Source organism: Syngnathus acus, chromosome 14, assembly GCF_901709675.1.
Source record: "Syngnathus acus chromosome 14, fSynAcu1.2, whole genome shotgun sequence".
Classification (NCBI taxonomy): domain Eukaryota; kingdom Metazoa; phylum Chordata; class Actinopteri; order Syngnathiformes; family Syngnathidae; genus Syngnathus; species Syngnathus acus.
The window spans coordinates 9,344,953-9,368,161 of NC_051099.1; the positions used below are offsets into that span (position 1 = coordinate 9,344,953).

Here is a 23,209-nt window from a genome sequence, read left to right on the forward strand (position 1 = left end):
TGCGTAGACATTAAGCACAAAGTAGCGCTAAGCTTCTTGTTAGCTCCTTAAGCGTCAGACTTTCCAAACTATTGTGTTCAAATGTATGCGGCGGGGGGCGTGGGGATGGAGATTGATTCTGTGGCATGTGTCCTCAGATTCTGTGTGCGTGCGTGTGTGCGCCTGCCTCACACAATTGATTAATAAGTACAAAGCGATGCTTTACTGTCCTGCTGCACCTTCTTCTGCACTGCACACGCACACACACACACACACACACACAGACAGAGAGAGAGAGAGAGAGAGAGAGAGAGAGAGAAAGAGAGAGAGAGAAAGAGAGAGAGAAAGAGAGAGAGAAAGAGAGAGAGTGAGAGAGAGAGAGAGAGAGAGAGTGTGAGAGAGAGATATTCCCTCTTGTAGCCCACATCATTGCCCTGTAGGGCTGATTTTCAAATCATGCTGGCCTAGTTCGTCTTTTTCCATCCGCTTTGCACATGCGCACGCACATGTGCTTTTCCTTGAAGTATATCCAAATGTCGTCGTTCATCACGCTGCGTACTGCGGTGGCGGGAGGCTCGATGCTACACACTGCTGCGTGCACATTGGCATGCGCATATTAGAGGTGTGAACCATGCGCTAGCAAACCGTATCTTTGCTCCAGGAAATAGACTCCTCCCCATGATTGCTGCTATGATCCCATATTCAATTGAATATACTACAAAGACAACATATTTAATGTTCAAACTGATAAACTTAATTGTTTTTTGCCAAATAATAATTAACTTCGAATTTCATGGCTGCAACACGTCCAGTAGAAGTTGGAAAAGGTGGGAAAAAATACTGAGAAAGCTGAGAAAAGCTCATCAAACACCTATTTGGAACATCCCACATGTGATCAAGCTAATTGGGAACAGGTGGGTACCATGATTTGGTATAAAAGGAGCCTCCTCAAACACGCTCAGTCATTCACAAGCAAGTCCGAAGTCTTGCGTGAGAAAATAGTTGAACAGTTTAAGAACAACATTTCTCAAAGCAAAATTGCAAGGAATCTATGGTCCATAATATCATCAAAAGGTTCAGAGAATCTGGTGAAATCACTGCACGTAAGTGCCACGGCCGGAAACCAAGACTGAATGACCGTGACCTTCGATCCCTCAGACGGCACTGCCTTAAAAACCGACATGAGTGTGTAAAGGATATCACCAAATGGGCTCAGGAAAACTTCAGAAAACCACTGTCAGTAAATACAGTTCGTCACTACATCAGTAAGTGCGGGTTAAAACTCTACCATGCAAAGCAAAAGCCGTTTATGAACAACATCCAGAAACGCCGCCGGGTTCTCTGGGCCCGAGCTCATGTAAAATGGACTGATGGACAATGGAAAAGTGTTTTGTGGTCTGATGAGTCCACTTTTAAAATTGTTTTTGGAAACACTGGACGTCGTGTCCTCCGGACCAAAGAGGGAGCGGACCATCCGTTGTCAACGCAAAGTTCAAAAGCCAGCATCTGTGATAGTATGGGGGTGCATTAGTTCCCATGGCATGGGTGACTTACATTTCTGTGAAGGCAACATAAATGCTGAAAAATACATATAGATTTTGGAGCAACATATGCTGCCATCCAAGCGACGTCTTTTTCATGGACGCCGCTGCTTATTTAAGCAAGATAATGCCAAGCCACATTCTGCACGTGTTACAACAGTGTGGCTTTGAAGTAAAAGAGTCCAGGTTCTCCCCTGGCCCGCTTGCAGTCCAGACCTGTCTCCTATTGAAAATGTGTGGTGCATTATGAAGCGTAAAATACGACAGGGAAGACCCCGGACTGTTGAACAACTGAAGCGGTTCATCAAGCAAGAATGGGAAAGAATTCAAAGTCAAAGTCTGCTTCATTGTCAATTTCTTCACATGCCAAGACACACAAAGAAATCGAAATTACGTTCCCACTATCCCACGGTGACAAGACATAGTACACAATATACATACAGGTAAACAACACAAAAAAATAAAAACAAGAAGGCACAAACAATGAATAAATAAGAGTGATGAATAAATAATAAATAAACAAATAACATAATAAATAAGAGGAGCAAAAATGGAGCAAGTGTGCATACAGCAGACAGTCAGAATATAGCGCAAAAGTACAGGACGCTACGCAGAAGGGCGGAGAGAGTTCAGGATCCTAACAGCCTGGAGTATGAAGCTGTTGGTGAGTCTGGTGGTGCGGGAGCGCAGGCTCCTGTACCTCTTCCCAGAGGGCAGAAGATCAAACAAAGAGTGAGCGGGGTGACTCACATCACTCACAATCGTGGTCGCCTTGCGGGTGAGATGGGAGATGTAAATGTCCTTCAGGGAGGGGAGTGAAGCACCAATAATCTTACCAGCCGTGTTCATTATGCGCTGCAGGGCCTTCATGTTGTATTCAGTGCAGCTACCACCCCAAACAGCGATACAACTGGAGAGGACGCTCTCAATGGTGCCACGGTAGAATGTAGTCATGACGGCCAGAGGAGCACTTGCTCGCCTGAGTTTCCGCAGGAAGTACAGGCGGCGCTAAGCTTTCTTCGCCAGTGATGCGGTGTTGGTGGACCAGGAGAGATCTTCACTGATGTGCACCCCCAGGAACCTGCTGCTGCTCACTCTCTCCACCACAGCACCGTCGATGGTCAGGTGTTGGGTGTGACCCTTCCACATGAGAAGCTAAGAGAATTAGTCTCCTCTCTTCCAAAATGTTTATTGAGTGTTATTAAAAGGAAAGGTGATGTAACGAAGTGGTAAACGTGCCATTTCCCAACTTCTACTGCACATGTTGCAGCCATGAAATTCTAAGTTAATTATTATTTGAAAAATGAAATAAAGTTAATGAGTTAGAGCATTAAATATGTTGTCTTTGTAGTGTATTCAATTGAATATACCGTATTTTTCGGATTAAAAGTCGCTCCGGAATATTCGTCGCATTAGCCATAAAATGCACAATAACGTGAAAAAACCCCATATATAAGTCGCTCCGGAGTATAAATCGCATTTTGGGGGAAATTTGTTCAGACAAAATCCAACACCAAGAACAGACATGAACGAGCAACAACAGGCTAAACGATAGGTATGCTAACGTAACATAAACACAAACGAAGAGCTGAGAACGGGCCTGACGTAACATTCAGAGTTATTCAAATAACTATTACATAAATAACACGTTTATAAAACCATCTGTGTCACTCCAATTCATTAAATCCATCGATCGTCCTTTATTTCGGCTGGGTGCGCGCCGCTGACGGCGGTTGCACTTCAAAATATTCCACTGGCCCATATAACGATATATAAATTATATATCAAATAACTATTATTTAAGCAATAATATTATCAAACCATCTGTGTCACTCCAAATTAAATCCATCGATCAAATTCCTCGTCCTTTGTCAACAATGCCGCGCGTGCGCCGCTGACGTCAGCCTCGTCGTTATTCCACAGATCTAGTATATAACTATATTGTAGCGTTAACAAAGTACCAGGAAAGACGTGGGTTTGGTAAACGGCGCTTTATTTAACAAAACAAGAGTTCAACGAGCCAACAATACTGAACTGTAACGATAAAAACATATACAAGTTGCTACACGAAATAAAATATATCAAATAACTATAACATAAATAGTTCACGGCCGCACGGCCCCAAGCACCGGCGTCGACTTCCAGGCGTGTGGCAGTGTGGACTTCCTACCCCGGAGGTGGCACTTCCAGCCACGGAGGTGGAAGAGAGCTCCATAGAAAAAAAGCCATGTCCGAGCCCCATCCAACGTCCCCGGACAGCCACCCGGCCGAGTGCCGGCCCTCGACTTCCATCCACGGAGGTGAAAGAGAGCTCCGTAAAGTAGGACCGGGCGTGCGTAAAAGCCATGTCCGAGCCCCATCCAACGTCCCCGGACAGCCACCCGGCCGAGTGCCGGCCCTCGACTTCCATCCACGGAGGTGAAAGAGAGCTCCGTAAAGTAGGACCGGGCGTGCGTAAAAGCCATGTCCGAGCCCCATCCACCGTCCCCGGACAGCCACCCGGCCGAGCGCCGGCCCCCGACTTCCATCCACGGAGGTGAAAGAGAGCTCCGTAGAGTAGGCCGGGCGTGCGTAAAAGCCATAATAGTTTTTCAAACCTTCTGTGTCACTCCAAATAATTAAATCCTTCAAACTCTTCGTCCTCCGTGTCACTTACAAACAAAGCCGCTAACGATGCCGATAGTACGTGGGGCCCTTCGTCATCTTCGTCATCCCGTGATCGAATCTTTGTCCTTTATGTAAACAACCGCCGCGCCGCTGACATCACTTGAAGTTCAAATTACAGTAATCCCTTGCTACATCACGGTTCGTTCATCGCGGTTTCACTTTTTTTTTTTGGGAATTTTGAAAATTTGTGAAAAAATTCACATATAAGTTGCTCCTCAGTATAAGTCGCCCCCCCACCCAAACTATGAAAAAAACCACGATTTATAGACCGAAAAATACGGTAGGTTGAAAAGGATTTTCAAATCATTGTATTTTGTTTTTATTTACATTTTACACAATTTCCCAACTTCAACCAAATCCAGTAAATCCCCTCACAATATTTATGAACACTGTAAACAAGCACTGCAGTCAAGTTAACCAGTAAGCTAATGCTAGCGTTAGAGAGAAGCTAACGAATGCATTTAACACATTGTGTTCCCCAAGAATAATACAGCACCTACGATGCAATTCATCTGATACAACTACTCAAAATACACCCACAAGAAGTGAAAACAGAGCGGACAGCTCTGAAATCAGCAGAAAGACTGATGCTAATGCTATGAAAATGAGGGCATCATAGACAATCGATAATAATATGAAAGTGAAATACATTTTATTATTTTTGTGTCATCTCAAACTTATCGCTTTACTGTGTCCGTCGTTTCCATTGATTGAAGGAACTGAACCATCAATGAAACGAAGTCTTTCAGCGAAACCTTCTCTATACTGACAAAATATTTCTGAAACACTCATCCTTGAACAAGCAGGACTTTGCTCACAGATCTGGGAACACTGCTTGAAAAATGAAATTTGACCAGGCACTTCTTTGAGGTTCTGATACTGGGGGACGATGCAATGAGTTGTGTGGATTGATTCCTCCAACAGCGGAACATTTTTATCTCTCCACTTCGGCATCCTTGAGTTGTTTTGACGAGAAAATTCTCTCAGAGTAATGAAGATGGCGGATTTGCGAAACAGTTTGGCCACACCCATTACCTTGTTTGGTAGTCCCGCCCCAAAGGATGTGACGTAATAGATAAAAATAGAATACGTAATAGAAAATGGAGAAAACTGAACAGAGTAAAAAATACCCCCTAAACAGATCATAAAAGTATCTTTGCAACACCTGGAGGGATAATTACACTTTTCTACAATTTTGGAGACTCCAAGTGCACAGTAAAATTAATATAAAAGCAAAAAAAGTGGATTTTCCGTGATATGTCTCAAAGTTACAAAGTAACAACTCAAAGTAACAACTCCAAGTGTCACTCTTTATCTTTTGGCATATTTCATGTTATGAACAAAAAACAAAAAGCTAAAATGGAACCCAGACCTTGTCTTTGGGCAATTAACCATTTTATTGCTTGCATTGATAGTTAGCGCCCAGGTCGGTGGCTAGCTGCTAATCGCCTTCCGCCTCGCTGCCTCCACACCGCCGACGAGATGGATGGAGTTTTGTGTTTTGGCTTTTTTGCGGCAGCGGTGACTCATCGCGCCCCCTCCTCCCGGAGTGTCCATAATGAAGCTAATGTTTATGCCCCCCATGAATGGTCGTTCAGCAGTTGTGGGGGCCCGCTCGCGTAGAGGACGGCAGGCGAGGCCAAGGCGTCCTCTTGGGAAGTTGCTCTTTGGTGGCGTGTACTTTTTCAAGCGTGCAATCAATCGTGTCTCCAGCAGCAACTGAGAGGCGGCAGTCCCGCGTGTTTACAAATAATCCGGGCCCAAGTCGTTTGGTGCCTCAATGGGCTGCAGTGTTTAATGAAGTGGGATTGGTCGGCTTTTCGCTCAATGGAACGCCGGCCGGTCGACTGGGCAGGGCAGCGCACAGCGGTGCCGTCATGCGCACGCTTGTAAAGGTCGAATCCATGAGCAAAACAAACAGTTTAGCGCTGGCCGAGTGGCAGCGCCCTAAACCTACCCCCCCCCCCCCCTATTTTGTTCTACTAATACTGTAAATGAACAAAACAGCAACACCCGAGGGGGGGGAAACGGTCTGGATGAATGCACTTAACCCCCCCTCCCAAAAAAAGCCCTCAACTGGCCACCCAACATCGTGTTTGCCCTGCTGTCAATCAAAGTTTTCAGAGAACATTCCCGCTTTCAGCGGAGGTTGGCGCCGATGCTGGCAAAAATGTTGATTGTTTGCCTCTCGCCGGCATGTGACGAGGCTTAGCGTGACTAAGCCGCTTGGGCCAATCAAGTAGCGGGCGGACATTTGCGACTGCACTGCAATGTGTGTTGGTCCAATTGGGTGCCAACCCAAGCAGAGAGCATAAAATGTATCGTGTCAGAAAAACCATGCAGTCTGATATGTGATATGCAGTAAAGTATCCGTTTGGACGCAGGGAATGCCCCCCCCCCCCACACCCCCCCCCCCTCCCCCCGCAGAGCCCACCTGGCCAAACGCTAAGTGCGTAATGTGTGATGTGACGCGGCGTTCACAAGAGCCTCTCTCGCCTCTTGCTCTGTATTGCCGCACAAAAGTGCCCATCGATGGCACTCCAGCTGCCGAGAGCAGGGGGTGTGCGCCTTGTGGACGAGCAGTCTAATGGCGCTAATGGCTCATTTGATGCAGCGCCGCCATTTGCATGAGCGCAGCGGCTGCTCACGTTGCGCCATTCTTCCCTTTTCTGATGCGTCAGCCTTCCGAAACCGATTTTGACGCGGCGTCTTGCCGGGGTGGTATTCTTAACATCGCCGTTGCTGCAGAAACAAGGAGCGTCTTATTTTTGAAGACCTACAAAAGACGTTCCGTCGGCACGGCCGAACTGACAGCGTGGCAGTCTTGCTGGAGGATGTTTGCTTTGGCGGCGAGCGCAGAGCGTCGGCGCTCAAAGCGCCTCGGCATGATTAGAGAACCCCTTGCAAAACCAACAAACAAGAGTGCTATCACATTTGCTCACCATTCCCAACCGTAGAAGTTGCGCCCCGTGGCCGTGACATTTGGTCGCTCTCTGCCATCGCCAAATGGACTTTTGGACTCTTCGCTTGAGGGCTAGCCAGCCTTCGATGACCAATTCGGGCTTGATTAAGCCACTTGCCAAAAGTCCTGCGCACAGGTCAGGGGGACAGGTCAGGGCTAGCCCATTCAAGATGAATGCGCGGTCCTTCTGCTTTGCTCCCCCTGTCGCCAAAATTACTACTGCATGTATCTCAGAAAACATTTGGCGCTTGATGGTATGAAGTCCTATTTTGTACCACTAATGTGACTCTCATGAGGGCAGTGCTTCATTGATTGATTTGATTCATTTCCCTCCCAGTGTGCTGCATCGCGTGGTTCTTTTGGTTCCATTTAATAACCTCCACGCGTGTGTCCTCTTAGCTGGACGGTCACCACAGCAACCACTTTGTGGACGGTGAAGCACGTCGAGGCTGAAGGCTGCGCTCTCCCGCAAGCGCAGGAGGAATTACGCCACCAGGCCATTTATCAGAACCATGTTGGAGCAGCTCAGCTTGCGGAAGGTGGTGGCCATTTTTAAACCAGGCAGACGTCTTTTGACAGCTTCTTTTGTTTGTTTTATGTGTGTGTGCGTGTGTGTGTTCATGTCTGTCTCTCTCCGCCCTTGTCTGGCCACACGTGGTGACGGTTCACAATTTAGCGTCATGATCTCGTCAAGGTTGAAATTTGACCAATTTAACAAAGAGTTAAGACGGCTGCATTTTTTAACATGTCATTGAGGTGAATTGTTGACAAGATTTCATCTGAACTTGATATCTCAGTTTTCTTAGCGGCAGATGAGTTGAGTATTTCGGTTGGGGAAATCGACTGGCCAAGATGCCCGAGTGAGCCTTGCCTCAACCTTGTCCGCTCTGGGCCCCTCAGCTGGTGGGTGGCGAGTTCGACCTGGAGATGAACTTCATCATCCAAGAGGCGGAGAGCATCGGCTGCATGGTGGAGCTGCTTTCGCACTGCGAGGTGACGTGCCAGGCAGAGATCTGGAGCATGTTCACCGCCATCCTGCGCAAGAGCGTACGCAACCTGCAAACCAGCACTGAGGTGGGCCTCATCCAGCAGGTGCTGTTGAAGATGAGCGCCGTGGATGACATGATTGCAGGTGGGCTGACACATTCCTAGGCGAATATTTGCGCCTCTTTGAACAATTGGGGGGGGGCTTTGTTTTTCTCTGATGAAAGTAGCAAAGCGGTTTTGCGCTCCCCGTGTGCTTGCAGACTTGCTGGTGGACATGTTGGGCGTGATGGCCAGTTACAGCATCACCGTCAAGGAGCTGAAGCTGCTCTTCAGCATGCTGAGGGGCGACAATGGCGTCTGGGTGAGCACGGCCCACTCCAGCGCGTCGGGCACGTTCGGGTTCATTTTCGGGTCTCCACAATCCTCACAAAGTTGTCAAGCCAATACAGAGTGTGCAGAGTTCATATTGGCAATTAGAGTTTACTTCATGAGCCACTTTAAACAATTTTTTTTTATGTGCACTCGGCAAACATTCCACAGATCCAACCCCTGAAACTTTATTCATTTTTATCCACATAGTCTTATGGCTGACTGTAGATTTTTGTGTTTTCGGTGCGTTTTACTGTGGCACTGTGAGAGGTGTCTTGCAAATGTAAAGGGAATTAGAAATGAAATGGATGATGATGATTACTAAAGCAAACGCTAAAAGCAAGCAAAGCAAAAGTCAGAGCTAGCAAAGCTTCATTGCTAAAACAAGCTCCCTGCGCGACAGGCAGACGGTTGGATTTAGCTCCCATATTGACGAGGTAGACGTGATTGAGGGTCTTATCGATCGGTGGCCTGCAGCGGGGTTGTGACGTCGCGCCGCAGGCTGTGCTCGCCTCCCCACCCCACCCTAGTAAACGTCAATCTCCACATTGCAGCCCAGACACGCCATCAAGTTGCTGTCCGTGCTGAATCAGATGCCTCAGCGCCACGGCCCCGACACCTTCTTCAACTTCCCCGGACGTAGCGCGGCAGTACGTGATTTGCAACTCGGTGCCGCCAGCTGGATTCGCGGTGCCCGCTCGGCTCACAAGCGCCTTCCTTCCCTTCTGCGTTCCCACAGGCCATTGCTTTGCCGCCCATCGCCAAGTGGCCGTACCAAAATGGCTTCACCATCAACACGTGGTTCCGCCAGGATCCGCTCAACAACATCAACGTGGACAAGGACAAGCCGTACCTTTACTGGTGGGTTGGCGGGAAACCAAAACGGGCCTGGGAAGGGAGCGGACGTTGATCCGCAAGCGCTCTCTCTGTAGCGTCCGACGTGTGTTTCCTCGGCAACGGTTTGTCAGGTAGCGACGGCTCCCCCCCGCGCTGCTCCGTCTTATCGCAAACAGCAGCCGCTTGCTCGCACGCTCGCTCGCGTCGTCCATCTTGTCGTTGCTCATCCTGTGCGTGACGATGATATTTTGCCTCCTTTAAGCGCAAGAACCCTTTCCAGCGATAGCCGGCAGTCCGATGAACGGAGTGTTGATGTTGTTGCCTCGCTGGATGATTTCTCCGACTTTGCCTCTCTTTCTGTCACTTCGGCCACCAAGCGTCTGCCGTTCTGCTTTGCAGCTTTCGCACCAGCAAAGGCATCGGCTACTCTGCGCACTTTGTGGGCAACTGTCTGATCGTGACCTCGCTCAAGTCCAAAGGGAAAGGCTTCCAGCACTGCGTCAAGTACGACTTCCAGCCGCGAAAGGTGAGCACATGCTGAGCAAGAAGCCGCTACCGTCACTGTCTGACGGGCCGTGTGCCTTTCAGTGGTACATGATCAGCATCGTGCACATCTACAACCGCTGGAGGAACTCTGAGATCCGCTGCTACGTCAACGGCCAGCTGGTCTCCTACGGTGACATGGCCTGGCACGTCAACACCAATGATGTAAGACAAGCACCGTCCTTCACAAGTTAATGGTACCTTGGATGAGCTTTAGCTCACTTCAATGCCAAATACAAAGAAAAGAAGTCAAACAACAAGCACTCAGCGTGAGGGACAATCCAAGGAATAGCTTACTGGACATCACACTCAGCTTTGACGAAAAGGGGTCCGTGCTCATGACGTGACTCGATCCGTGTTTGCGGCCCTCAGAGCTACGACAAATGCTTCCTGGGCTCCTCTGAGACGGCTGACGCCAACCGAGTGTTCTGCGGTCAGCTGGGTGCCATCTACGTCTTTGGCGAGGCGCTCAACCCCGCTCAGATCTTTGCTGTACACCAGCTTGGACCTGGATACAAGGTCAGAGCAACTAAATAGCCATCCCCAAATCAAAGGAAATAAAAAGAATAATGGAGCGATGAGGACGTGCTAATGCCAGTTGCGTCATCGCGCGTGCTCGGTTACTGCTCGGCGAAGCCTATCATTCCATTTGGTTGTTCCTGCAAGCCAACCTTTGACCCCCCTGCAGAGCACGTTCAAGTTCAAATCGGAGAGTGACATCCACCTGGCCGAGCACCACAAACAGGTTCTGTACGACAGCAAGCTGGCCAGCTCCATCTCCTTCACATACAACGCCAAGGCCACCGATGCGCAGCTCTGCCTAGAGTCGTCGCCGCGAGAGAACACCTCCATCTTTGTGCACTCGCCACACGCGCTCATGCTGCAGGTCCCTTGTTGACTCTCTTTTTTTCTCTCCCCTTTATCGCGCTTTACTTTTCTACAATATTTGGTGAATTTACAATCGATTGGTTTTGAACGCTGTCGCTTTACAGATCCAATCCACTCGATTATCTGTATTCCAAACGACAATTCTATTTGGAGCTTCTGACAGCAGTCTGTCCACGTGAATGTGCTTTTTTTCTTTGGTGCACGGAAAGTAGTATTCATCGTGTCCGTCTCACCACAGGACGTGAAGGCCATTGTGACACACTCCATCCACAGCGCCATCCACTCCATCGGCGGCATACAGGTCCTCTTCCCGCTCTTCGCTCAGCTGGACTACAAGCAGCTCAATGACGCCGCTGGCGTGGACACCGCCGTGTGGTCGGGAGTCGCCCAATCGCGTATCGGCTCGGATTCCCGAGTCCCATCTCATTGGCTGTCTTTGCAGTGCCACGCTGCTTGCCTTTCTGGTGGAGCTGCTCAAGAGTTCCGTCGCCATGCAAGAGCAGATGCTCGGAGGCAAGGGGTTCTTGGTCATCGGCTACCTAATGGAGAAGGTCGGTGAAAGCTTTGAGCTTCTACTCATGATAAAATGAGTGTGTGACAGGGCACCCAATTTGTGAAAGGCAAAGCTTTTGGCGTACAATCTGCGGCGACCAGATTGAGGAAGATCAATCTGGATCGTACGCCTAAAGCTTTGCCTTTCACGGAGGGCAAATGAGTCGAGTCTCCGGTGAAGTTGCCGACTTGACGTTTCCCGCTCTGGCGTGAAGTCGTCTAGGGTTCACATCACTCGGGCGGTCCTGGAGCAGTTCTTGTCCTTTGCCAAGTACCTGGATGGTTTGCCCCACGGGGCGCCGCTCCTCAAGCAGCTGTGCGACCACGTCCTGTTCAACGCTGCCATCTGGATTCACACACCTGCCAAGGTCAGTCGTCTGTGCCTGCGTGCATGTCCACTTGAGTTGAGTTGTGACGTTGTGTGTTGCAGGTTCCAATTTTTGGAGTTTTAATGTGGAAGTGCCTCATGGCCACCTCAAATGTCAAATGTTGCCATGGTTACGTCTCATGTCCGCATATCATAATTCTGACAGGTTCAGCTGTCTCTGTACACGTACCTGTCGTCGGAGTTCATCGGCACAGCGACCATCTACTCGACCATCCGCCGCGTGGGCACCGTGCTGCAGCTAATGCACACGCTCAAGTACTACTACTGGGCCGTCAACCCGCTAGAGTGCAGTGCCATCACGCCCAAAGGCCTCGGTAAGCGTTTGTTGGCTATGTCGCCGAGGCAACGGCCCAAGCTCGATTGGCTTGGCTTGATTTTCTCAAGTGAATTGTGCTGCGATGGAATGAATTTGCATGCTTCTACTCATGATAAAATGAGTGTGTGACAGGGCACCCAATTTTCATCATTTCATGATAAAACAGATTACGTGTTATAAAATCACGTCCTGTCTTACTTTACTCATGGATATGTCAACATGAAAAATGAGCGCATTATTTATGTGCGTATTGTGTGGGTGTTCAGAGGGACCTCGGCCGTCCCAAAAGGAGATAATCTCTCTGCGGGCCTTCATGCTCCTCTTCCTCAAACAGCTCATTCTCAAGGTAGGCTTGTTTAAATGGTGCTCAAAGGGCAAATCTGGTGCTAATGTGGCAAATGCTCTGCTGGTGTGTTTTTAGGACCGGGGTGTCAAGGAAGACGAGCTCCAGAGTATTCTCAACTACTTGTTGACCATGCACGAGGTTGGTGCTGTTAAAATATAGGTGCCTGACATTGATAATGTAGCTGACATGGCTGTTATAGCTAATATTGCCCCCACCCCACACCAAACCCAGGATGAGAACATTCATGACGTGCTGCAGCTACTGGTGGCGCTCATGTCTGAGCATCCGGCCTCCATGATTCCCGCCTTCGACCAGAGGAATGGGATAAGGTGAGATGGATGTTGTCAGCTAACATCGCCGGGAAAAAGAGGTCTATCCCACCAATGTCTGCAAATATGTGTATGGCAGGGTGATCTGCAAGCTGCTGGCCTCCAAGAGCGAGAGTATCCGAGTACAGGCCCTCAAAGTGCTCGGATACTTTCTCAAGCACCTTGGTCACAAGTCAGTCATTTTCTTAGCTATGCTTAGTTTGCTTTCGCTATGAAGGCGGCAACCTTCACATGCTCCTATGGCGCAGATAGATGACATAGCAAGCTTGCTCATACTCTGCGTTCATCAGGCGGAAGGTGGAGATCATGCACACTCACAGTCTTTTCACACTGCTTGGCGAGCGCCTGATGATGCACACCAACACCGTGTCCGTCACCACCTACAACACGCTCTACGAGGTACGCTGTACCATATGAGGCGCCCCCTTAGCACCGGCCGCAATGCGCTAGTTGACCGTGGCCTCCTTCCTCGGCCTTTGTAGATCCTGACAGAGCAGGTGTGCACGCAAGTGGTCCACAAGCCACACCCGGAACCGGACTCCACTATCAAGATCCAGAATCCCAGTGAGTCATCACTCACTCTGTCGCACCGTGCGAATGCCGCTAATCCTTGCGTTTCCATTCCGGATGCTATGTTGCTTGTGACGCTCAGCACTGTCGGAGCAAGGATTGCTAATGCTGCTATTGTTGCTCATGACGCTTGCGTGGCGAACGCTGGCTATTGTTGCTCATGTGTATTTCTGCAGTGATTCTGAAAGTTGTGGCCACGCTGCTGAAGAATTCGTCTCCCAGCTCCGAGCTGATGGAAGTCAGGAGACTTTTTCTGTCTGACATGATCAAACTCTTCAGCAACAGCCGAGAAAACAGACGGTACTTTTTTTTCCCAGACAGGCAGAGCTACACCGTGTTACAAATGTCATCAAGTTCTGACTCCTAAGATCATAACAAGTTGCCAGGGCATCTGATAATCTCGGAAGTCATTTGATCTAGCCGCTTCGTTGTTGTTGCTGTTAGCATCAGCCGTTGTTTGCGTCCGAACGGTGCACTAGCTAGTGTATGTGCTAATGCGTGGGTGCCGCCGCTGCTACATGTGGATCGCAGCTGCCTGCTGCAGTGCTCGGTGTGGCAGGACTGGATGTTCTCGCTGGGCTACATCAACCCAAAGAATCCAGAGGAGCAGAAGATTGCTGAGATGGTCTACAACATCTTCAGGATCCTGCTCTACCACGCCATCAAGTACGAGTGGGGCGGCTGGAGAGTCTGGGTGGACACGCTCTCCATAGCGCACTCCAAGGTCTGAGCCGTCCTGCTGCCCTGTCCGGCAAATACAGACCGCTGCTAATCTTGCTATGGCCACAGGTGACGTATGAGGCCCACAAGGAGTACTTGGCTAAGATGTACGAAGAGTACCAGCGCCAAGAAGAGGAGAACATGAAGAAAGGCAAGAAAGGCTCCGTTTCCACCATCTCGGGCCTTTCCGCCTCACCGGCGCCCGTTGTCAATGGCAACCTGGAGATGGACGACGCCTCTCAGACGCCAGAGAGCGAGGCAGAGTACAGCGAGGGCGGGGCCGGCGCCGACTCATCCCGCAACCTGCTGGCGGACGGCGCCGTCAAGCGCAGTGATGCCGAGCAGGGCGCCGGTGTGCGGGTGGAGGTCCACGACCTGCTGGTGGACATCAAAGCCGAGAAGGTGGAGGCCACCGAGGTCAAGCTGGACGACTTGGACTTGAGTCCCGAAGGCCTCGGCGGAGCAGGCGGCGCCGGGTCGCCGGAGGACGGGCCACTGGTGGAGGTGGATTCGCTCTTGGACAGCACCTACTGCACTGCGGTGCAGAACCTCAACGGCACCCTGGTACCCAAAGATGAGGGAGCCGTGGCGGCGCCGCCCGCTTTGGGCCTCTCGGGTGTCACCCTGGATGACAACGGCAGCATCGTGGGCCCCCTGATCACGCTGGCCGACGACAAGGACAGCGTACCCGGCAACAACGGATTCCTCTTCAGTAAGGTACTGACGGGCTAATGTCAGCGTGGTTGTCCAGTATGTTGGCAGCGTGCCATGCTAACTAAGCATCTGATTCATTCACAAGCCTTCCAACCAGAGGGGCAACTAGCTAGCTAGCTAGGCAACCAGCCAGGTGGCGACAAGCTAACGTAACCTAGTCTGCCAGAAGTATAGCGTGGTCAAGCTAGCCGCATAAAGCTAACGGCCACTTCATTGGGTACACAAATGGGTGCGTCTGCGCCAGAAGTGTAGCGCAGTCACGCTAGCTGAATAAACCTAACGACCATTTCATTGGGTACACAAATAGGTGAGTCTGTGCCAGAAGTGTAGCATGGTCATGCCAGCTGGACAAAGCTAATGGCCACTTCATTGGGTACACAAATGAGTGAGTCTGCGCCAGAAGTGTAGCGCGGTCACGCTCGCTGGATAAAGCTAATGGTCACTTCATTGGGTACACAACCGGGTGCTTCCCAACACAGGAGTCGTCTGAAATGTTGCGGTTCTTTCAGGTCGATGAGAAGCTGCTCTCCGCACTGGCGGCCACTGAAGCCCTGGTTCTGCCCGGTCCGGATCAGCCCGCGCCGCCCGGCGGCACCATCGCCACCGACGACCTCAGCCTGCTGGCCCACATGACCGGCTGCGGCTTGGCCAGTGATCTCCCGGATGACGGGCCTTTTAAGATCCGGAGCCCGCTGGCCGACATCAGCTCCATCGCGGAAGCCCGGAACCGGGTGTCGCCTCAGCCCGAATTCCCAGAGGGGGACGGGGTGACAGGCGCAGAAGACGAAATGGCGGCTCTCAAGGCAGGAAGGTCAGGAGGCGAAACGGCCAGCGTCACGTCCGACACTGAGAGGTCTGATGATGGCAGAGAGAAGAAGATCTCGACTGCAGCGACCACGCAGGCAAGTGCCAAAGCATTTGGCCTTCACGGCGTCTAGGTCCGTTCCCAAGTGACGCGCTGTTGTTCCTTCTCCACGTCAGGCTCTGCACAGCCGCGGCGCTGCCCAGCTGGAGCGAGACCTCAGAGTGGATCTCGGCTTCAGGGGAATGCCCATGACAGAGGAGCAGAGGCGACAGTTCAGCCCTGGACCTCGCACCACTATGTTCCGCATCCCCGAGTTCAAGTGGTCGCCCATGCACCAGAGGCTGCTCACTGACCTCCTCTTTGCCTTGGAGACCGACGTGCATGTGTGGAGAAGGTGAGGGATTCCCGTGTGTGTTGCAAGCAGCCCTTTTTGATTGGACGGGAAATTGAAAATGCAGCCCCAAGTTGGCAGATTGCGTTTTAGACAAATGTTTTCCTTTGCAGCCACTCCACCAAGTCGGTGATGGACTTTGTCAACAGCAACGAGAACATCATCTTTGTGCACAACACCATCCATCTCATCTCCCAGATGGTGGACAACATCATCATCGCCTGCGGGGGCATCCTGCCGCTCTTGTCCGCTGCCACCTCGCCCTCCGTAAGTGGCGTCGCACTGTGGCGGGAAGGGGAACTGCTGTGCTTCGTGAAAAAAAAAAAAAAAACAAGAACCCCTTTTTTCTTACTCACCGGCCGATCTGTCACAGACGACTTTGTCTGAATTGGAGCGCCTTGGCTGACCATTGGCTTCCTCGTTCTCATGATTTGAGGAACGTAGGTACTGTTGTTGAGCGAGAGCACTCTCTCCAGCCTCGCAGAAAAAGCCCTCCACCGTATTTAGTCTTTGTTTCGCGGGGTGTTGGCAGACCCACAAAAGTTTATTTCGACAAACAGAAAGCTGCCATAAAAAAAGGTTACAAAAACTCGAGCAATGATGCTATGAGGCCAGTGCTTCTCAGTTTTTTTCTGTTATGCCCCCCAGAAAAAAGAAAATAGGATTTCACACCCTAACTCTCCTCCGTGATGATAAAACTACCATTTGTCTACAAATTTAACATAATTTCTGGACTATAAACCGCACCTGATGATAAAACACACAAGCTAAAATTAGGGGAAAATCTTGTTTTATTCATATATAAGCCGCATGGACTATAAGCCGCAGGTGTTTTAATGTTTGATTATCATTTGTAAGAGAATATACACAAAGAAGATTGTCAGGAAAGAGATGGTTCTTTGGGGACTCATACCTTTTATTAACATAACGTTTATAGACAGAGTTTAAGGAGCTCTGCAAACATACAAACATGCATAAATCTCAGCGACGACCATAATAATAAATAAGTGGGTCGACTTACAGGGGTAAAGTTGGCAAGGGGTGACGCAACAGGATGTCATCAAATATAGCCCAGTGCCCTCTTGTGGCCAGAGGAAAACTCTTCAGTACACGCAGCAGCTCCATTTCCTTCATTAAGAGCCTAATCGACTGCCTTTAACTTAAAAGCGGCATCATATGCATTTCTTTTGTCCCCCATAATGAGGGTTTGTGTATAAAACTTCCTTTTTCCAGTAATGCCCGTCTTGATCTCGTTCTGTCTCTTGTTCGTGTGAATTGTGCGGCATTATTTGCCTGGCCGATGGACATGCGATCAACACCACTCTTCTCCCCGTTCTCCGTGTGTCACATATCCCTCTGCCCAGCAAAGCGGTGCCGCACAACAGCGGTCCACAACCTAAGAAGTGTATAAGTCTATTAGACCACGAAAAATCCATACATACGCCACACTGGACTACAAGCCGCACGGTTCAAAGCTTGTGCAAAAAGTAGCAGTTTATACTCCAAAAAATACGGGATAAGAAAAAGCTGGACCTCTGTTTCCAAGTTAGCATGTTCCCTGGGGTCGCCCCCCCCACATCACCACCAACCCACTATTTGAGAAGCACTCATTTTGACCTTCCTTAAAAGTTGTTTGAACATCTTAACCAACTTCCTTTGTGGTTCATTTGAAATTGCTCTTTTTCTTTTCCTCTCTGTGTGTGTTTTTGTCGTCTTTTGGTTGTTGTCGTGTGCAGACTTCTAAGAGTAGTGCCAGCAGTGTAAGTTTGCTTCCTTCCTTCTTCCTTCCGACTTTTTTTCTTTCTTTCCCTTATGGGTCGGTGGGTGCCGAATACATTGTGTCGGACCTCGGGGGGGCTCCATTCTTCTCTTGTATTCGTTACGCCTATACTCCATTTTTGAGGGCCTTAAGAGGAGGACGGGAGCGGCCATGAAGGCCGAGGAGGTGACGCCTGTCCCGGGGGGAGGAGGCGAGGGGGGCGAGGTGGGTGAAGCTTAAACCAAACTCCCGAATGACGTGACAACCGGCCAGGGGAGTTCCCAGCATTAGTGTGTCTCCTCACCCCAGAGAGAGAGAGAGAGAGAGAGAGTGCTTGACGAGTGAATTGCTGCACTGCTTGGTGGCACGCCACTTCACGTATGACATCGCCAGCACGATGCGCACCTCCTCACTTTCTGAGACCACAAAATGTCTTTTGTGATAGTTGCTGCACCGTTTTTGTTTCACAAGTATCAACGTTCAAAGTCAAAGCATTCGTTGGCAAAATAAACAAAATGTATTTGATGAAGAATAACACTAAAATTATTTCAAGGTTTTAAAATGAAAAAAGAAATCAAAGTTTTTAAACGGACCAAATTGGTAGTTCATGAGCAAAGTCAATCGCCGAATGACTTTTGGATTGGATTTTGCAAATTGCTGAATGCTTTGATATTTGATATTTTTGAGCTGGCCTCCAAGCTGGCCGTTTGCCCAGCGAGCTCATCTTGGGCATGTGCGCACCTTCAGACAGAGCTGGAGAACATCGAGGCGACACAGGGCATGTCGTCGGAGACGGCTGTCACCTTCCTGTCGCGGCTGATGGCCATGGTGGACGTGCTGGTCTTCGCCAGCTCGCTCAACTTCAGCGAGATTGAGGCAGAGAAGAACATGTCCTCCGGCGGGCTCATGAGGCAATGCCTGCGACTGGGTGAGCGCTTGCCTGGGGTCAAGGCGTGGCCTTGACTGAAAAAGAAGAAAAAAAGAACTGGAAAAAAAAAAAAATGACGTGGCCTCAATGTGCTCCCTGCTCGCTCAGTGTGCTGCGTGGCTGTGAGAAACTGCCTGGAGTGCCGGCTGCGGCAGCGCGATCGCAACTGCAAGTCGGCCGGCAGCAAGTCGCAGGATGGCCTGAATGCTGCTGGCGCCACCAGCAAGGTGGTGCTCTTCTTGTATTTCTTACCCGCGCCTGCGTCGTGACGAGATAACCGACTGCTCACACTCTCTTGAGATGTCGGTGCCAAAATGAGCAAATGCAAAAAAACATAACATGAAGAACGGTTGAGGAATGAGCAGTGATAATAATGGAAAGTGTCAGTCAGAAAGAATGAGCCATGAACTTGCTACTGTGCAGGACCCGGACCGCCTCCTCCAGGACGTGGACATCAACCGTCTGCGTGCGGTGGTTTTCAGAGACGTGGTGAGTGTGTCGCTTTGCGGACCAAGACATGGGATGGCTTACCATCATCGCTTTTTTTTTCTTTTTTCCCCCCCGCAGGACGACAGCAAGCAGGCTCAATTCTTGGCTCTGGCCGTGGTCTACTTCATCTCGGTGCTGATGGTGTCCAAGTATCGAGACATCCTGGAGCCTCAGCGGGAGATGGGCCGATCAGCCAGCCTGTCCGGACGCAGCATCCGACACGAGATCAACTCACCCACCAGCACAGGTGACTTGATTTTCAACCAATCACAGCATCAATCGGGCAGGAACTTGTTCCTTGACCACGTCTTCCTCACCTGCCGCGCAGAGCACCCGTGCTCTACCTTGTCCGAGCGTGACAAGCAGACAGCCGTACCCGCAGATGACTCCTCACCCCGTGCTGGCCTGCCCCACACCGACTCGGGCATCGGCGAGGAGGGCCACGCAGGCGGCTCCCTCAATGGCTCCGAGACGGGCCGGGAAGTGGACAGGGAGCGGGTCTCGGGCATGGGCGCCCAGGCCGACCTGCTGTGTGCTCTGTCGGATGTCGGCAGGTCGCACGAGAGCCTTCTGGACTCCCCCCGCAACCCCGATGGCAGACAGGCGCCGCCTTCGTCCATTTCCGGCGTCAGCCAGACCAATAAAGGCATCAACGTCAAGGTGAGCCAAATGCTCCGTGAGCTTGTCAAGTTTGGGAGAGCCCGACATTTGTGCGCACACTCTTCTCACTCTGGCGCTTGAGTTTTCGCGCCGTAGCACGGTCAATCCTTCACACTTTGTGCCTCCACGACAGGAGATCCTGAAGAGCCTGGTGGCCGCTCCGTCGGATGGCAGCGACTCGAGCCAAGAGTCCGGGCCGACGCCATACCAGCCCGACCCCACCTTGAAGAGCTACCCGGCACTGCCCATGCAGTTCCACTCCTTTGATAGGTCGCTTTCCAATCTGCCAATCTTTTGCACCGCCGCTGTCTCCTCACCAATAAATGAACTGCGTCCGTCTCGCAGGAGCGTCGTGGTCCCGGCAAAGAAGCCGCCACCTGGCAGCCTGTCCGTCAATACGGTGGGTACGCCCACCGCCGGGGGCGCCGCCAGCACGCCTAACATCTTTGCCGCCGCCGTGACACCCAAGAGCATGATCAATACCACAGGTGAGCATCCAGGCTTTGGTGTTCGCGGGACGGAATTGAGTTTTGTATGTTTGAAATGGTTTGTTCTTCCAAACTGCATTTATGGCCGCCAATATGTCAAGCTATATCTGCGTGTCATGTCTGAATGAGCTTTTTATTGATCCCTTCAGTGGTTTCAATGTGAGGTAATGCGACGTTCCTTCAGCACCATTAAAGAGAGCGAGCCGAGCCACGTTTGACATTATTGCTCGAGACTTTGTAAACAAACCAAATTGGGCGCAGAGGATGTTCTGTCCCGCACCCAGACGCTGACGCCAAGCGCTTTGTGTTCGTTTGCACTCTGACCGGTGCGGTGACGCCACCTTGTGACTCACGTGTCCTTCCTTTTGTTCATCCATCCATCCTGTGCAGGAGCAGACTCTGCGATGGCGGCGGCAGCAGCGTTTGTGAACGGCGCCACCAGCAAGAATCTGCCTGCCGTCCAGACGGTGGCGCCCATGCCTGAAGACAGCATGGAGAACATGAGGTCAGAGAAAGTTTGTTTGTTGACTCACCCGCTGTCACTCCTCTCGTCGGTCCTCGCTCTACCCCACAGATAGCCCCACCCCCGACGTTCTTTGCTAAAGCCGCGCCGACGCGCTTTTCTACGACGTCACATTTGCCCATCACTCGACATTCTGTGTTGATGGACAACATTTTGTGAAGTGACCCGCTTGCCCACAGCTCCAAATTCCATTGCGCTTCCCTTGAGTTGTGCTACCCAAGCCTTAATGGTGTGTGTGCGTGTTGCAGTGCCTATTGTGAGGTGGCGCAGTGTGCATTGCGCAGCAGTCAGACGCCCCCCGAGCTCAAGTCCTTTAGCTCCCTGGCCGGCTTCCAGACAACCCCAAGAGATGCAGGACAGTGTTTTAGGCAAGGACCGCCGCTGTGAACGTAATACAGCATATGAAAGACACGTTTATTTGCCAAAATAATTGACGCTTTATTTCATCAAGTCAATATTTGATCCAGCTTCAGGTAACATCTTTTCGCTTACGATTTTTGTCACGTTTTGTACCCAATAGAACGATTTCTCAAACCATTTATTTTATATGATGAATGTATGTCTCCACGTAGTATGTGATTTTGCTTGTTATGAACATCCAATGTCACTGCACTCCAAACATGGTGAAATTGCATTTGTTTGATTTGAAGGCGCGCTTGTGTCTTTCCTGCCTTTTGTTTTGCCTCCCCCGCATGTTGAGCCCATCCCTTAGCGCCTATATTTGCTGCTCTGTCCTCCCTGCAGCATCACCACCAAGCTGGAACGAGCGCTGGAGAAGGTGGCGCCGCTCCTGAGGGAAATTTTTGTTGACTTTGCGCCATTCCTGTCGCGCACGCTCCTGGGGAGTCATGGGCAGGAGCTTCTCATTGAAGGTACAGGTGCTGTACAACAAACCTTACTACTACTCCCTTGTTCGGCTTGCTTGGTCTTTGAGCGTTGGGCTTGGTCTTTGAGCTGGCTGCTTCACTCATTCACCAAGCAGGTATGAGGTCCTTCCTGTAAAACGTAGCAAGTCAAGCTCATGCTCTGGTTCTGGTTCTGGTTCTTGCTGTGACTTTGAACTCTTCTTGCTGTTCACCTGCATCCTCGACTGTTTTTGTGTCGTCTTCAATTTGGATATTTTGCCGCCTTGTGACCAAGTGCGTCTACGCACCGCAGGTCTGGTGTGTATGAAGTCCAGCACGTCGGTGGTGGAACTGGTCATGCTGCTCTGCTCTCAGGTCAGTTCTCGTACGGACAGTCTCTGGTCGCATTTCCGCCAGAGGCCTCTGCGTTTATCGATCGGCCCCGGAGTCGCGTCTCAATGACGCATTGCGGATGAAACACCAGATGGATGTCAGTCAAGACGCTCTTTTGGGGGCAAAACATTTCCTCATTGAATGTGCAAAAAGCACAGCTTTTACTTTCTTTTTCTCCGAAATAATACAAATGTAAAAAAAAGATTTTTGGGGAACTGGCTCGGTGACGCACTGGGTAGCACGTCCGCCTCACAGTTAGGAGGGTGCGGGTTCGATTCCACCTCCAGCTCTCCCAGTGTGGAGTTTGCATGTTCTCCCCGGGCCCGCGTGGGTTTTCTCCGGGCACTCCGGTTTCCCCCCACATCCCAAAAACATGCTTGGTAGGCCGATTGAGCACTCCAAATTGTCCCTAGGTGTGAGTGCGAATGGTTGTTTGTCTCTTTGTGCCCTGCGATTGGCTGGCAACCGGTTCAGGGTGTCCCCCGCCTGCTGCCCGATGACGGCTGGGATAGGCTCCAGCACGCCCGCGACCCCCGTGGGGACTAAGCGGTACAGAAGATGGATGGATGGATTTTTGGGGAACTTTTTCCCTACAATTAATCATCTTCAAAGTAGTTTTGGGTGAAAAGGTGACATTGTATAGAACTCGTTTTTCACCTGGAAAAGGCTGAGCTGGTTCCCTTTCTTTTGAATTTTGGAGCGGCCTCGCGCCACGCGACCTCCCCGAGCCAGTCGGCAAACGAATGGAACGTTTGCTTTCATCACGGCAATCGTTTGAATTGCGCTATTCGTCACGCCAGCCTCAATCAATGCGATCTTGCAGAACGCTGTCTTGTGATGCTAAACAACAAGCATGCTCGTAACGTATTGGTATGAAAAATAACTTACCCCGCTCGTCCCCTCCACGCTGCTTTTGCGCTTTCTCTTCTAAAAAGGCGACTTTAGTATTCCGACGATTGTTCTCGTCCGGAGCTCCACCTCGATGTGCTCTGCTGGCGAGCATATGGCGCCTTTCACCTTCCTCCTCCTCCTCCCCTTCCTCCCTCGTGTCGTGTTACCCGGGCAGGCTCCGGCCTTCCCGCCATTAGAGGAAACCCGAGGCCAGATATCGATCGCGTAACGGGAGACGTTGTCCCTCGTGTGACCTCAGAGGCCCTAAAAGCTCCATTAGCACGCGGCTAATGTGCAGCGCCATTCGCTTTTAGCAAGCACGGGAAAGA

At 50.7% G+C, this 23,209-nt stretch overlaps 1 protein-coding gene and 1 long non-coding RNA gene across 15 annotated transcripts in view; one reads left to right on the forward strand and one right to left on the reverse strand.

Annotated features, from left to right (window-relative positions):
* nbeaa (neurobeachin a) overlaps positions 1 to 23,209 on the forward strand; it is a 34,141-nt gene that overhangs the window by 3,414 nt on the left and 7,518 nt on the right. For 2 of the 14 annotated variants that reach the window (XM_037270105.1, XM_037270107.1), the window contains exons 2-36: positions 8,050 to 8,281; positions 8,397 to 8,497; positions 9,060 to 9,155; positions 9,245 to 9,366; positions 9,742 to 9,868; positions 9,931 to 10,050; positions 10,258 to 10,404; positions 10,574 to 10,771; positions 11,012 to 11,148; positions 11,216 to 11,324; positions 11,541 to 11,693; positions 11,859 to 12,027; positions 12,296 to 12,375; positions 12,451 to 12,513; positions 12,607 to 12,704; positions 12,784 to 12,876; positions 12,995 to 13,103; positions 13,187 to 13,268; positions 13,451 to 13,574; positions 13,806 to 13,998; positions 14,064 to 14,711; positions 15,218 to 15,610; positions 15,690 to 15,907; positions 16,018 to 16,171; positions 17,641 to 17,664; positions 18,411 to 18,591; positions 18,700 to 18,818; positions 19,015 to 19,080; positions 19,159 to 19,740; positions 19,874 to 20,010; positions 20,086 to 20,228; positions 20,619 to 20,733; positions 21,000 to 21,119; positions 21,496 to 21,629; positions 21,910 to 21,971. In XM_037270105.1, the coding sequence (XP_037126000.1) occupies positions 8,050 to 8,281; positions 8,397 to 8,497; positions 9,060 to 9,155; positions 9,245 to 9,366; positions 9,742 to 9,868; positions 9,931 to 10,050; positions 10,258 to 10,404; positions 10,574 to 10,771; positions 11,012 to 11,148; positions 11,216 to 11,324; positions 11,541 to 11,693; positions 11,859 to 12,027; positions 12,296 to 12,375; positions 12,451 to 12,513; positions 12,607 to 12,704; positions 12,784 to 12,876; positions 12,995 to 13,103; positions 13,187 to 13,268; positions 13,451 to 13,574; positions 13,806 to 13,998; positions 14,064 to 14,711; positions 15,218 to 15,610; positions 15,690 to 15,907; positions 16,018 to 16,171; positions 17,641 to 17,664; positions 18,411 to 18,591; positions 18,700 to 18,818; positions 19,015 to 19,080; positions 19,159 to 19,740; positions 19,874 to 20,010; positions 20,086 to 20,228; positions 20,619 to 20,733; positions 21,000 to 21,119; positions 21,496 to 21,629; positions 21,910 to 21,971 (5,649 nt within the window). The remainder of the gene's footprint in view (positions 1 to 8,049; positions 8,282 to 8,396; positions 8,498 to 9,059; positions 9,156 to 9,244; positions 9,367 to 9,741; positions 9,869 to 9,930; positions 10,051 to 10,257; positions 10,405 to 10,573; positions 10,772 to 11,011; positions 11,149 to 11,215; positions 11,325 to 11,540; positions 11,694 to 11,858; positions 12,028 to 12,295; positions 12,376 to 12,450; positions 12,514 to 12,606; positions 12,705 to 12,783; positions 12,877 to 12,994; positions 13,104 to 13,186; positions 13,269 to 13,450; positions 13,575 to 13,805; positions 13,999 to 14,063; positions 14,712 to 15,217; positions 15,611 to 15,689; positions 15,908 to 16,017; positions 16,172 to 17,640; positions 17,665 to 18,410; positions 18,592 to 18,699; positions 18,819 to 19,014; positions 19,081 to 19,158; positions 19,741 to 19,873; positions 20,011 to 20,085; positions 20,229 to 20,618; positions 20,734 to 20,999; positions 21,120 to 21,495; positions 21,630 to 21,909; positions 21,972 to 23,209) is intronic. The other 12 variants (XM_037270113.1, XM_037270112.1, XM_037270117.1 and 9 more) reach the window with 9 other exon arrangements.
* On the reverse strand, positions 21,494 to 22,200 carry LOC119133987. Its single transcript, XR_005100243.1, has 2 exons — positions 21,830 to 22,200; positions 21,494 to 21,747 (listed from the first exon to the last, which is right to left on the reverse strand). It is a non-coding gene; the product is annotated as an uncharacterized LOC119133987 (long non-coding RNA).